General features: G+C 35.6%; 1 protein-coding gene across 1 annotated transcript in view; it reads right to left on the minus strand.

Moving 5' to 3' along the window:
* Window positions 1-2,053: 2,053 nt before the first annotated feature.
* The window catches only part of znf644b (zinc finger protein 644b), a 36,069-nt gene continuing 23,771 nt past the window's right edge, over window positions 2,054-14,351 (minus strand). Inside the window, 4 exon segments of the mRNA XM_030133029.1 lie at window positions 2,054-5,709; window positions 5,940-6,036; window positions 7,321-7,443; window positions 11,937-12,497. Coding sequence (XP_029988889.1) covers window positions 5,532-5,709; window positions 5,940-6,036; window positions 7,321-7,443; window positions 11,937-12,497 — 959 coding nt within the window. The 3' untranslated portion in view covers window positions 2,054-5,531.

Here is a 14,351-nt window from a genome sequence, read left to right on the forward strand (position 1 = left end):
GTTTGCAGGAGTGGCCAAGGAGAGGATGCAGACTGGGCCGCAGGTTTCACAAATTTCCCCTCAGCCACAATCAGTGCAGTCGACTTTCCTTTGGTGTATCCAGAGGTGAATAATTTATGGGAGGATAAAAGCATTTGTGGTAGAGAGCTAGACGGTCAGACAGTAGGAGCCTGGCTGGGAATCCCCACCCCCTCCACCCCTCACAGCCCCACCACACCACACCATCCCACTCCCACCACCACCATCACCACCCTGCCCCAACTGAGCTTGCCCCTTGCCGCTTGGTGGCCTTGCACGATACCTCCTTGGACGGCTGCTTGAAGTGCAAATCTGTGTTCCAACTTGTTCCCGGTGCCTGTCAGCATGTTTTCCTCTTGTCAGCAGCCATTGAGTGTGGGCCTGCGTCACCCTTGTACCACCGCTGTAACAGGATCATTGACAGGCCAGTGACACTGCCCAACCAGATAATGGAAACCTATTGATTTTTCTTCCTTTTTTTCCCTTTTCACACAGCCAGTCTGTGGCACTTCTGAATAACTAGCCAAAGGACAGGTCATGATCAATGGTCCTGATCTCGGGATCACTGCTGCCACACACCCTCAGTCAAAAGAACCACCACCAGCTGACGAAACAGTCCTATTAGACAATGTATGTTTTCTGAAGGTGCAGCCGATGGTGATTTGGCATTTATCACAAATAAAGAAAATTTAAGCCTAATATTTAACACTCACTAATAAACAGAGACTATATAGAAGAAACACAATGTTCAACTCAACCATCTGAAGAAAATGTAGCTATAACATGTTTTCTGCAAAAATTCAGTTCATTTTAACATTTCTAGACGTGTGTGTGGTAACAGCTCATGGTGGCTTCCAACCATTTTTAAATGATATTAATTTCACATGTATTAACGATTTTATGGTTAGATTCAGGTACAAGGCACACTTCATTAAGACAAACACCAGGTTTCATGGAGTCACAATATTTTCTGAATCTGAAATGAACAAATCATTTCCTAAACCTAATGCTATAATGTAGAAAAGGTCTACAAAGATGTTAAAATAAGACTAAAAAGTTTGCTAGGCAAGATTTATGTGTTCCTATCTGCTTCTATGAAGATTTTTTTTTTTTTTTTTAACATTAGCAGATTCCACTCCTAAGCTAACAACTGTCTGAGTTACCTACATTCACGTCTGTACAGATTTCCATGTTCTTCCAGAAAAAATTATGACGGTTCATGAGTTCTTCAGTGTGTTCTCAACAGCAGCATTGTGCAGCTTAGAAGTGGACGACAAACTAACCAAAATAAACTCCAAGAAAATTAGCACACATAAATTGTACATATTGAACCTTAAAAAAAAAAAAATTCCTCTCAATCATAACCAAAGCAATTTTATCGTTTAAACCTTAAAACCTACAAGACTAAGGATACAAACTCTAGTCTCCTTAATTTTGTTTATTTGCCACACCGTCATGGAAAAAATTATTCAACCATCAAGTCATCAAAAACAGTGGTTATGCAATCAAGTACTAACTCCTGTGTGTATCATGTGACTAAAACAGACAGAAAAGAAAACATGGAATGCCTAAAAGCACTGTTTTTGTCAGTACAATGCCATAGCTATTGATGTAAGAACTCAAGTGATTTTGGTTATTATCAAGAAAACATGGAAAATGGCTAGATATCAGCTCTGAAATCAAACTCTTATTAGATATTTTTGTTGTTATCATTATATTTGTCCAGACAAATGTACCTTTAGTTGTACCAGGCATTAAAATGAACAAGAAATTGAAGAAAACAAGGGGTGGTGTAATAATTTTTTCTGTGACCGTATTTGCTCCTACATTGAAGGTAAAGGTAAAAACTAGTAGAACTGTACTGAAAATGTATGTTAATTTACATGGATGTTATAGGTTAACAGAAACTTATGTCATTTTTTTTGTAGATCAGGTGACAGCGTTTTCCATTTTTCCTCTCAGTGTAATGAGAAGCAAGTGTTACGTCTAAAGTAAATGCAGGTTTTCTCTGTGTTTTGTGGAAACAGGGGTTGGCCTTTGCAGTTTTAATGGAGCAATCTCCAGAGAGGAGGCCCTTTGATACCCATGGCAATGATAAGCATGCATTGGCTGCCTACCATTGGACCCCCGTGGCAGATGGTGAGTGAGGGTCCTGCAACAACACATTTCTTTATGTCAGCCTTGTCCCTCTCTCTCTCTCTCTCTCTCTCTCCCTCTCTTGCTCCAACCAGTGGAATAATGAAAAGCCCGATTCTGGTCATGGCTAACTCAATCTCATTATAATCTCTCTTTTTTATTCATTCGGCCCCTTGGGATGCTGTCTGCCAGCGATGTGGCTTTCAACCTCCAGAGAGAACATCTTTTGAAACAGCCAGGAGACCTAATGAAGTCACAGAGTGGCACAATTATTTCCCAAAGAAGGAGCATTAATGTACTTCAAAATTCCCTCTGGAGAAACATGATGACAATTGGTTTGTACAGCTTTGATCGCTGCTTTAAATACTGCCCAAGATAAACTGCAGGGTTAGCCCCCTTTGCCACTGGTAAGTAGAAAACCCAGAAGTGGCTATCAAGCATTGGATGCATCATATTCTCAGCCTGCGACGCTAAAACGTGATGTTTAAAATAGCACATAGCCCAACCATTACTTCCTGTGGGGAATCATGGTGCAATGTGACACTTAGAATTGTATATTTCACCCAAAAGAATTGCAAGTAAATTTGTTTAACACAAGTAAAACTGGAATGTGTGCAAAGAGGGAATGGCCTTTTTTTCTAGCAGTCACTCGTACTAAATAAAATGCATTAAGTGACACTTTGTATGGCTCACATCAGCTTTGGCTCAGAAGAGTGTATTTGTACATCTGTTAATACTGCAGCTTATAATGTGATGGTCATAATAACAGACGATAGAACAAACAACATCATATTGCCCTCTTTTTGTTTTTATTTTGTTGAAATCCTTATTGCTGCCGCTATACAGCAGTATTCCTTCACCACATGAATCATTTGTTACTCCAAAAACAGTTTCTCATTTCTTTATTCTAATAATAAGGATGTGGAAATTCCACTTCTTTAAGGCGCTGGTCATTTGATGCAAACACAAACTATTACTCAGCTGCCAAAAACACCATTTGTATCATATACTCAAGTTAAAAGCATTTCGACTAAATATAATCCAGTTTTGCTACAACAACTTTTGGATGAATGTAGCAAAATGAATATTATTAACATGAAAATATTAAGCCTTACTTTAGAACCAAGCATGAATAATCTGTGGACTCAAACGTCCCCCCTGTGCTTTAGGTTTAAACTCCATATTAATGTTTAAGAAGTCTGACAGAATAAAAGGATATTTTTATTTCCTGTCAAATCTGCTCCATTTAATGTAATAAACACTGCTCTGGTGTAAATGAAAGCCTGTGCTTTAAAGATGTCCAATTATCCAGTCAGGTCCAACACTTTTATCCACCTCACTAAACCTGATGCTCTAAATAATGTCAACAGAACAGGCAGCCATATGTTACTGTTAATGTGGTAAATCTGGGGTGTTTTTTCATGTTATCAAGCAGTTAAATGTAATTTCCTACATTCGCATTAGTGGAACATCCTACAGTATCATGCGTTTGATTACAAATGTCATGGATTTCGACAAACATTTAAGTGCAAAAGTCGAATTAGAATATCACTTTATTTAGTTTGTCAAGCCTGAGTATGTGAGTAAGATAAATAGTATAGAAATCAGTCATTTATGTTACAAATTCAAGTTGAAAATCTCCAGTTTAACAAGTTGAATATTTCAAGAGAATGCTGACATAAATAAATACACAAATATCTAAAATCTAGGCAAACTGTAGCTATAAATCTAAAGTTATGTTAATTTTTCCTACAGTTTTTTGTTGTAATATACCGTTAGTAAAAAATACATCTTGATATATACAGTCTTTGCTGAAAGCAATATTTACATTTGCACATATTCTCAGGATGCACCAATGTGAAACTCAGGTCAAAAGTCAATATTGTTTATTTTGTTGCTATTCGGCTCCACTTTCGTGCCAGGGAAATAAGTGACTCTTAATTTGACACATTTTTAAGGCTTCATATTATCTCAAATGAGCACAAATCTAATCATATACATCATATAAATGTACAGTACGCCATCAGTGAAAGGAGCAAATATTGGCAAAAATCATCTAATCAGTGCATCCCTAAAATATCCATGATATTAGACTACAACAACATATACATGTGTCTGTGTTACAGTAAGGTGGTGTTTAAAATGTATTTATCAAAATGGTACTGTGGTTGTGATTGTTGTTGTGTGGTTTTATTAAGTATTGGAAATATACTGTAAGACTGTTTTTAAAGAGCGCTTCATCTCATAGTTTGTTTTCTCGAAGTATGGAAATCTGTGTTTTACGAGCACCAGGGTCTAAGAGCCGTGGTTAAAGGTACCCTTAAGAGTTTTTCTTTTGGAAACCAGATGCAATTTAATTTCTCTCCAGTTACCATTGTATATTAACCCTCTGCTACTTTGTGTCCAATGTTCAGTGTCTGAGTATGAAAATGCAAAGCAATGTGTCACCTTGTACAAATACAGTCATCCCTATAAAAATGTACCTTCATATATTTGCTTGTAAGCTAGATGGGTTGGGTGGCGCTCAAAAATATCACTCAATAAGGATATTAGTGTCTAAAATTAAAAAAAAAAACTCTGGTGTTTCTGGAAGAATCACATCTAAATAACACTTGTGCTGAAAATTCCACAGGGTACCTTGAAATTGAGAAGAAATGCTTGTTTACTGACATAGTTTGAAATATGAAACCCAAAGTTTAGTGAGGTACAGTTCTTAAATGTGAGCCAAGTAAAATATATTGGTAATTAACACCCTAATAATATATTTTGTGTCTGAAATTTCTGAAAGACTTCATTTACAATAAGAAAAATAAGAGAAAATAATAAATTGGAATTACCATTGTACTTTTGTAATAATTAATATAAATAGACAGTAATGTGATTATATACCACTGTATAAAGAGTATTATCAACCACTATAACACCATCCAGAATCAGCAGCATTTAAGAAGTGGTTAAATGAGAGAGAACTGCCTTAACTTTTCATGTAAAAACAGTTCCTTATAACAAGATGAAGATTATATTTTACACAATTCTCTTTTTTAACTGTAAGTTACAGCCAAAAAGCGAAATATTACAATAAGTCTGTGTTAAAAACGTGCTCTAATCATATGCTTTACCACATACAGCAAAGCACTTTATCATGTTACATTTTTCCTCAATATACAGCCATTCTGTCAAAACAGCCTATTCATAAGAAATGTTGTTACATTTTCCTCAGCATTAAAATACCCAATATAATATTTTTGGTAATTCATATTTATAGTATACTCTTAGTAAGTATTCTGGGATATCTATGAGATACTTATATAAAAGGTTAAACCAAACTAATGTGTTGAATATGTGTATAAACAGTGTGCAAATTCAGCTGAGCAGCTCTAGTCGACAGCTGGTTGTTCATGTGACAGGCTTAGATGTATTTTGTGATGAAGATCCAAAACCTCGACCATCCCAGTCCCTGAGTGGGGTACACTGGTGTGCAGAAGGTGCCTCTGTAAATGTCTGATCCAGTCCTCCTGAACAGATAGAGGACCCTGGAACACCAGGTCACAGAATCTGCAAAAAAAAAAAAAAGAAAAATACAGTCAGTCTTCATGCACAACCCTGTTTTTCTAGCGAGAGACAAGCTGTTACTATTTATGTATCAGGTTTTCTTTACTGCCCACATAAATGCAGGACTCCATATGGACATGCGGGTCCCAAACTGTGGTACCTCCACACAGTTTACATGTGCAATGTGTAACTGCGTACATGGATATCTCACTTTCCTCTGACTCAGAGTGTACCTGCAGGTCAGAGTGTAGATCTCAGTGTTCAGCGAGGGTAAAGTCTTCCTTTTCAGTCCAGGTCTTGGTCTTGGCAGCTTCTGTTTATAGTCATAGCCTAAAAAGAAAAAGCACACCACTGCTTCATCTGAAAGCATTACAATAGGCATCATGTTAAACCCTACAATGGGCAGCAGGGAAGACAACAACTGTGCATTTAATACACTCGTCCATAAAGGTGGAATAAAATACTGGTACATTTTCCTCATGTAATGATTGTGACTCAGTATGTTATCATTGTACCTGGTCAAAGGTGATTACTGATGTGTATAAATAGGAATAAAAGGACGAATGTGTCTGAAAACAACATTATTAAGTGTTTCTGCAGGTATCAGCAAATCTAATTTAATGCTTTTTAATGCCACTTTAAACAAATTTAATGCCCATGTCCAACTGCAGATACAGTTTTATATACAGTTTTATACATATATATATGACACTTTACTGTCGACAGGCTTTAACCAGGTTTTAAATAGTTCCTCCTCCAGTCACTTCTGCTGAAACTGGCATTTTCCAATTTTTCCAAAACTTGCTAATATTCCCTCCACTCTTCACCACGGCATGAGCACACTCACAGCACGTTGCATTCCAAGCAGTCGGTGTTGTAACTACGTGTATCAGCAATCAGCAATAGCCAATGAAAAGGTTCCGCCTGTCAATCATCACACTATACTTCCGATCAAAATGATTAAATGTTTATATGATCAAAATAAATCGTGAATGACAATGCTTTTTTTCCAACAAGTGTATTTAATTTTTTAAAGCCTCTGGTCATAGAATTTAATGTTTTTTAATGCCATTTAAGGCCTTAATTTTCCCAAAATCTATTTAATGACCTGCAGAAACCCTGTTATTCCAACTTTATGGGCAACAGTGTATATTTACCCTTTCGTGCATGATTTATTGCCAAACTGAATGTAATTATTTCTCTCAAAAAAGAATCAAATATGTCCAGATTATTGAATGAGGTGCATAAATTACAACTGACTGTTTGTAAAAGCTTTAACAAAACTTTAATCATAAATATGTTTTTAATCATAGTGTCCAAAAGCCTCTTCCCATAAAGCTAGATTTGATAGATTTGACTTGATCTAAAATGTAAATGTAATTCAGGATTATTAATAATTCAGACAACCCATGTAGTAATTTTGGGTTTTGTAGTACTATGTCTAGACCAAAAATGGCTAATTAAGAGTAATTATTGCAAATATTATGGTTTTAATGGAAGTTTGAAGGGCACCATGCATGAAAGGGTTAAGGCTTTTTAAAAATTCTACAAAAAAGCATATTCTCTTTATTGTATTTCATGACACACGGGTTGCTTATATTGTTAAACGCTTACATGTTTTTTCCAAAATGCCAATCCTACTTCTTCGTGCATAGGCCTGAAGATGACCAGAGAGACACACAGCATTTGGGAAGGTGTTGTTACACTGAATACAAAGAGTATTCGAAGCATTTTCCCCTGAAAAACAGAATATTGAAAATCAAATTAAACTGAAACATCACACAAAATGGGTCATTTAGTGGAATATTTCACATTATTTGTAATAGAATGGTTATGGGAATACATCTTATTAGTCTGACACTTATCACAAATCAAGCTTTAAGATCAAGAAACATTGTGCTGTAATTTTATTATCAGGTAAAACTGTTAATCCCAGTGTGCTGTCAAGTCTTCCCCCACCTACTTTCATTGATTTGCACCCTCCTGTATGAAAAGTGTTACTGGTTAAGTTTAACACAATCCTACATCTTCAGGGACGTCATTTTCACATACGCAGACGCATGAGTCACATAAGAATAAACAACTGCACAAAAGCATCACAGATCTGCGTACTGTGACAGAAACTGGCTGTGACACCGGTCAAACTGTCTGTTAATAGATATTCATATCATTCAGGATGTCATTATCGATGGGGCATAATAAGTGGTTATAAGAAAATGAATGTATATTTTCAGTATTTCTTTGTAGTTTTGTAGATTGTTAGTATTTTTCAGCATATTTTGCGATAGTTTTTATACATAGTCTTTCTTTTTGCGCCTTAAAATCTGCTGCTAAACTGAATAGGGCTTCTGAATTGATTTTCCTTGTTCCTGTAACAATGACAATAAAGATTTATTCTATTATTACCTTCAATGAATCAATAAAACTGTGCAAAAGTAATTATTTCTTTTTTACTTAACAGGCATGAGTCTTAAGTCTTAAGTTTACTTCATTATCTAGTAGTAAACAACAGTATGCAACTGTTGTGTAGATTAGTTTTCATTAGTTTTGATGGTAAAACATACTCAACAGAAAGATATTTTTCCACTTTAGTTTTGATAAATACAATGACAAGCAACAAACGAGTAAAAATCTTAAATCTCTACTCGCAACTGTCTTTCCTCTTTGGACAGAAAAAAAACCCCCAGTGTGAACAGAGACAGTGGCCTCCAATATCAAGAGAAAGTCATGATTTTTTAATATGAACTTCCAAAGCTCTTTGGTGACATTTAATCCACGGTGTGTATGTGATGTCACAAATGGAACGATCGTGTTCCTATTCTCACACTGTCCTAATGGCCTCTCTTATACTATACAGGTACACACACTAAGATTCTGTAAGTTTAGGATAAATTATTAACACCAAGGGACCATAGGTTAATGTTTGTACTGTCAATAATAGATGTAATGGATGTAACTGAACAAAGAGGCCAAATGCTCCTACACTGTTCATTTGGAGGGATGGATATATAGAAATGAAGTCCATTTAGTTCATAGGATAATGGTTAAGGGGTGTGTCATTGACTTCCTTTAACCATTAAAGACTTATAAGTATGTTTGTGGCAACTTCTCAAATGATATAGCAATTCCTTGAGAGATTTATCTACATTTTTCATATTATCCTCTGCATTTTACTATATTTCATTTATTGATTTTGTGGATGTTCATAGAAACTTAGAGTGAATTCGAAGGTTATTATATCAAAACAGAGAAAAATTAAGACAAAGTGACTTTTGCAAGGAAATATATAATCAAATGTAAAAGTAAAAACAAGTATCTACAACCACTGTCATTTGGCAAAGTACAGTTGTTTTACTGGTGAATCAATATTGTGTATACATACACAAACTACATATATATATACATATACTTATATATATATATATATATATATATGTGTGTATGTATGTATGTATGTGTGTGTATATATATATATATATATATATACACACACACACACACACATATATATATACATATATATATACACACACATATACACACACACACACATATATATATATATATATATATATATATAAAATCTTAGCACAGTACATTTATTATCAGTCAAACTAACAAAGTGAATAGTCACTGTCTAGTAATCCATCTATCCTCTGGAGCAGCTCTGCCTTAAAAAAATATTTCATGTCTCCTTAGGACCCAGATTTACATAAATACATCATTAATTGCCCAAATCAGTGGCTTTTTTGTTGTCAAAACAATGTTGAGTCAAATGCACATTTTCGTGTTCTACTTTTTATCTTGATGAATTTTTACTTGGTTTTCATCTTATACCTTTTACATGATTTTCATTTTGTTATGTCTTTTTATGCCATTGTTTCTTTTTGGTTACATATTTTATATTGTTTGCATCTGTTTACATCTTGTTGTATCTTTTACAGTGTATTTATCTTGTGTTTTTATTTAGTATAGTCTTATACTTTTTATAATGTTTTAGGGCCATTACAACTTTTTCATGTTTTTGTTTTGTTACATCATTTATATTATCATTTTATGTCTTTATACATTTTTCAAAAGTAAAGTAAAATAAATTCAGATGTGATATAATATTATTGTTACATATTTACTCTTACAGTAGAGGGTCAAAATATGCACTTCCCCGTAGGTAAGTAGCCTTAATGGGTAGCAATGAAACAAAAATACACAAAGTATAAATATGAAATATGCACACATATAAAGAAAGAACAGTGGGGGCCCGTTATAAAAAAAAAAATTAAAGTACTACTCATTTTCCCAAACACACTAAACTACTGGATAAGTTTTGTCAAAGTTTAACCATGTGTCACACAGGTGAGGTGGAATTTTAATACCGTACCAGTTTGCATCATTCATAATAAAACACTTGAGCTGGTTGAGCTTTTACAACAGACACTTGACCACAGTGAAGACTGGGAAACCCTCTGCATCTGGACACTTAAAGCAGTCAAGAAGTTCTGACTTCCATTTTATTCTCTTTTCCTATATTGGCATTTTCAACATTACTGATGTGCTCTTTGAGAAAAGCAGGACCTTAAGTTTGCAGTTTATTCGGGCCAGAATTGCAGATTTTTGTCGGAATGTTGAAAGGGAGCGAGCTAAATACAGTGAAATCTTTGACATGACTGTGCAGACAGTGGGACAATCAAGTGCATCCTGTGGAAAGGCTGATGCACACGCCCACTACACAGATGTGTGATCGACAACATACTCGCACAAATTAGGAAGAGATTTGAAGATCACAAAAGACTGATGCTTGTCAGATTGCTGGAATCTGGGCAGTTTGTAAAAGTCAAGCAGACTTTTTCCTAAGTCTGATGGAGATCTGTGGTGCAGGGTTTGACCTGAACAGACTCAAAGCAGAGACAAAAATCATGTGTAACATGTCAAACTTTCAGTGTAAAAGTATAAGCGATCTTTTGATTTCTTAATGCAGTCACATGCCTGATCCTAATAATCCCAGTGTCTACAGCCTCTATGGAGAGCTGGTTTTCAGCTCTGGAATGAATAAAAACCAATGCATGGACAAGCAAGACTACGATGTACTTTGGTGTCCATTTCTTTTGAGAAAGAATTGCTGAATCAACAAAAGCAAAAAGGACGACATGAGAATGTTATTGAATACTTTATCAGAAAAGACAAATGTATGGACTTTATTTAAAAGTAATAGGCAACAAGTGCTTTACAATTTGAAGAATATTGTGTCACATTCATGTAATTCACATCTGAAAATGCACATCATTTGATGGCATGAATATGGTAAAGTTTGTGCAGTTTATTATTGTTTGCTAAAGAACTTGAGTGAAACACCACGGTATGCCACTGACAGAATTAGAATGGAAAAGAAGGAGTAAACCCAATATTTTGTGGAAAAGGTTACAGGTTACATATGCATTAAAAATACTAATTATATAGCACAAATATATCCTCCTGACACTCAGCAATGCATTTTAATCCTCTGCAGGACAAGAGCTTCACAGCTTTACTTGGAAAAAAAAAATTAATCACCACAAAGGACACCACATAAAAGAAATAAACATGTATCTGAAAAAAACTGTTGTATCATGCTGTTTCTAATCAAAGTAATTATTTAATGTAAAAAAGCCAAAACTTTTACTTTACTGGCTCTCAGGAGGACACAGAGGTGTTAGGAAGGATCAAACATCCAGGTTTAAACCAAGTCTTTTACCAAATTTTTCCTAAACTTGTCTTATACACATGAGATTATTCCTTTTTCTTCTAAAAACCTTATTCTCTGTATATTACATATCTTTTCATAATATGATGATGCACCACGAAGGGATTGTGGGATACTTACGATGGCTTCTCTACATTTTCTGAAGAAGAGCAAGAGAAACATGGCTAAAATAAATCTTTGCACGGTAGCTACACTGATGATTCATTCTTGTTCTACTTGTTAATTTATTGGAAAAGACAGCCCTGGAGATTCAGTATCCATTTCTAAGCCAATAGTGGCCTTTTTTTTAATCTACATCCTTGATTACACCCTATTAGGGGTGCTATCTTGAGGTCACCATTAGCTTAGCATCAACATTAGCTAAACGAATGAGCAGCTCCCAGTACAACACAGACTCCAACACAAACCTCACATGCACACACAAGCACATGCAAACTTTACTTTACACACTGACCCTGTAAACATGTGTCATGTAATGTCTACATGTTCTTACCCTGCAGCCAGTCTGGTCCTGTGCTGGTTACCCGCGTCTCCTCCAGACAGTCTTTGGTCATGTTGCAAAGCTTCATGGATGCATAGGGTCCGTCACTCCCAAGAAGCTTCATACTTTCCTGTTTTGTCTCAAGTAGTTCCACTAAAGTGCTTGCTAAGGCCTCAGTCCCTCTTTGCTCTTCTTCCAACTTGACCTTCTTCTTCTCTGAAAACTCCTCAACCTCCTGTTTCGGAACGAAGCTTTCCAATATGGGTGATGGATTTCTCACTGCGCATTGGATTTGTACTGGAATCCCCGTGTGCATCAGAAAAAAGTCATTTCTGCTGATTAACTTCTGAGACACACAAGGCTGTGAGGGCAGCTGGTTCTGGAGGCTGGTTCGATGTTTCTTATTGTCCTGTAAGAGTTCATTTAGGATACGCAGAGGGGATTTACTGTGGCCTGAAACACTTCTACCCATTCGTTTCAGGTGTCCTCGCACGTGGTTGGAGAGGCCGGTTTTAGTATCAAACCATCCATAACACAGGGGACAGGTGTGCTCCTTCTGTGTCTCTGGTTTAACTGCTGTAAAGCAAGAGCAGAGCGTTGTCTGAAATGGAATCAAGACGAAGAACATTTAACAGCCTCAGATATTAACAGCAATGAACATGGGCTTTAGTTTAACCCTTTTACTATCGCCATTATAAGAGGCTGCCTACGTGTCTTCATGTTTTCTTTGCTATAAAAGTGTCAGAAAATGTCTTTTTTGCTAATTCTTTTGCACCTTTGTTTTCTGGAAGAACTTAACTTTCAATATCTGGCCATTAATTATCATTATAATAAATAATAAATGCTTAAAACAGTGTGTTTTAGTAAAAATAAAAAAAAAGAAAAAAACTGACTTGAAGTTTTTAGCATATTTATTATCAGAATCAACTGTAAATGTCCATAACAAAACTTTCTGAGATTGCAAAAATAAACTTTCATCTATTTTACATCTACTAAAACATGCTTTTTGGTCTTGAACATTCAGTATCCATATTATGGCTTCATATTTTTTGTTATTTCCATGTGTTTTTTTTTACCTGTGTGGATGTCTCTGAAACATTTCCTTTCTACTTGTAATCGAGTCCCACACTGCGGCTGTAAACTGTAATACACTGTTGAAAAGCGCAGGATTTCAGCTTCCCGTTGCCGTTTGAATTGTGTGGATAGTGCAAACGGTTCAGAAGTTACAGTAAGTTGAATGTATTTATGGAGTTGTATGCACTACACTGTGATAGTAACATAATATCATACTCAAGAAATACTTCTACTTGTGTATTTCCACTTGACCTTATGCTGTTTTATACTTTTACTCCAATATTGTACCTTCTACTTGTCTGACATCTTTAGATATAAATTACTAACTAGAAGCACTCGGAGAGCGCAGACCTCCGCCAAGGCTGATCAGTGGCGCCCCCCGTGGGCCCCCCCACCCCCGATCACCACCAAAATTTAATCATTTCTTCCTTATCCCATTTCCAACAAACCCTGAAAATTTCATCCAAATCTGTCCATAACTTTTGAGTTATGTTGCACACTAACGGACAGACAAACAAACAAACAAACAAACAAACCCTGGCAAAAACATAACCTCCTTGGCGGAGGTAATTAAAATGAAAACTTTACACTAAAAGATCAAATACCAGACATTAAATACTGGTGGTTTCTAACCTTTTTGGTTTCTGACATCTTAAAAGCAGCATGTAATGATATTCACATTCAGTACATCTGTTTATGTCTGTATGTTGTTAATCACTCCAAACAGTGACTAAACTTCTCATATGCATTCATTCAGTACCTCACCAAAAAGAGAGAAACTGTACCAAAAAAAGAAGAAAGAAAGAAAACAGATTTTTGCATCAGAAGTGTTTTTCGTCCTTCTACCCCCATTAAATGTGATGAGGGTCAGTGGATGTTTGGTAATTGGATTTTCTTTTCAGAAACAAAAGAAAAAGTAGTGGTTAATTGATTTTCATTTTAAAATAGAAGAATTAAAACTGAATTTCAAGGCATTTTTCTTTTTCAGTTTCAAAACAGATAAAACAAATTTAAAAAACAGATTGATTTTTGTTTTCTCTTTCTGATAATAAAAAACAAAGTTGCTACCTGACAGAAATGGAAAAACAGACCAAAAATGCCGTCTTTTTTTTTTTTTTCATTTTCTGAGACTGAATGCCTAGGTCACAAAGATTCTTACGAACAATGGGTTCGTATGAATCTTCCAGTTCGTACAAAATCTGTAGTTCACAGACATTCATGGGGAGCATTAGTTTCTTATGGCCGTCTTACAAACTTGATACGGCTGCCGTTCAATTCATAAAGCAACTTAAGGCCTCTGTGAGAAAATGACGTGATTTTGTGTCGTACGAAGACCGTACAGTTGTCACGTTC

Source organism: Sphaeramia orbicularis, chromosome 4 (assembly GCF_902148855.1).
Source record: "Sphaeramia orbicularis chromosome 4, fSphaOr1.1, whole genome shotgun sequence".
Taxonomy (NCBI): domain Eukaryota; kingdom Metazoa; phylum Chordata; class Actinopteri; order Kurtiformes; family Apogonidae; genus Sphaeramia; species Sphaeramia orbicularis.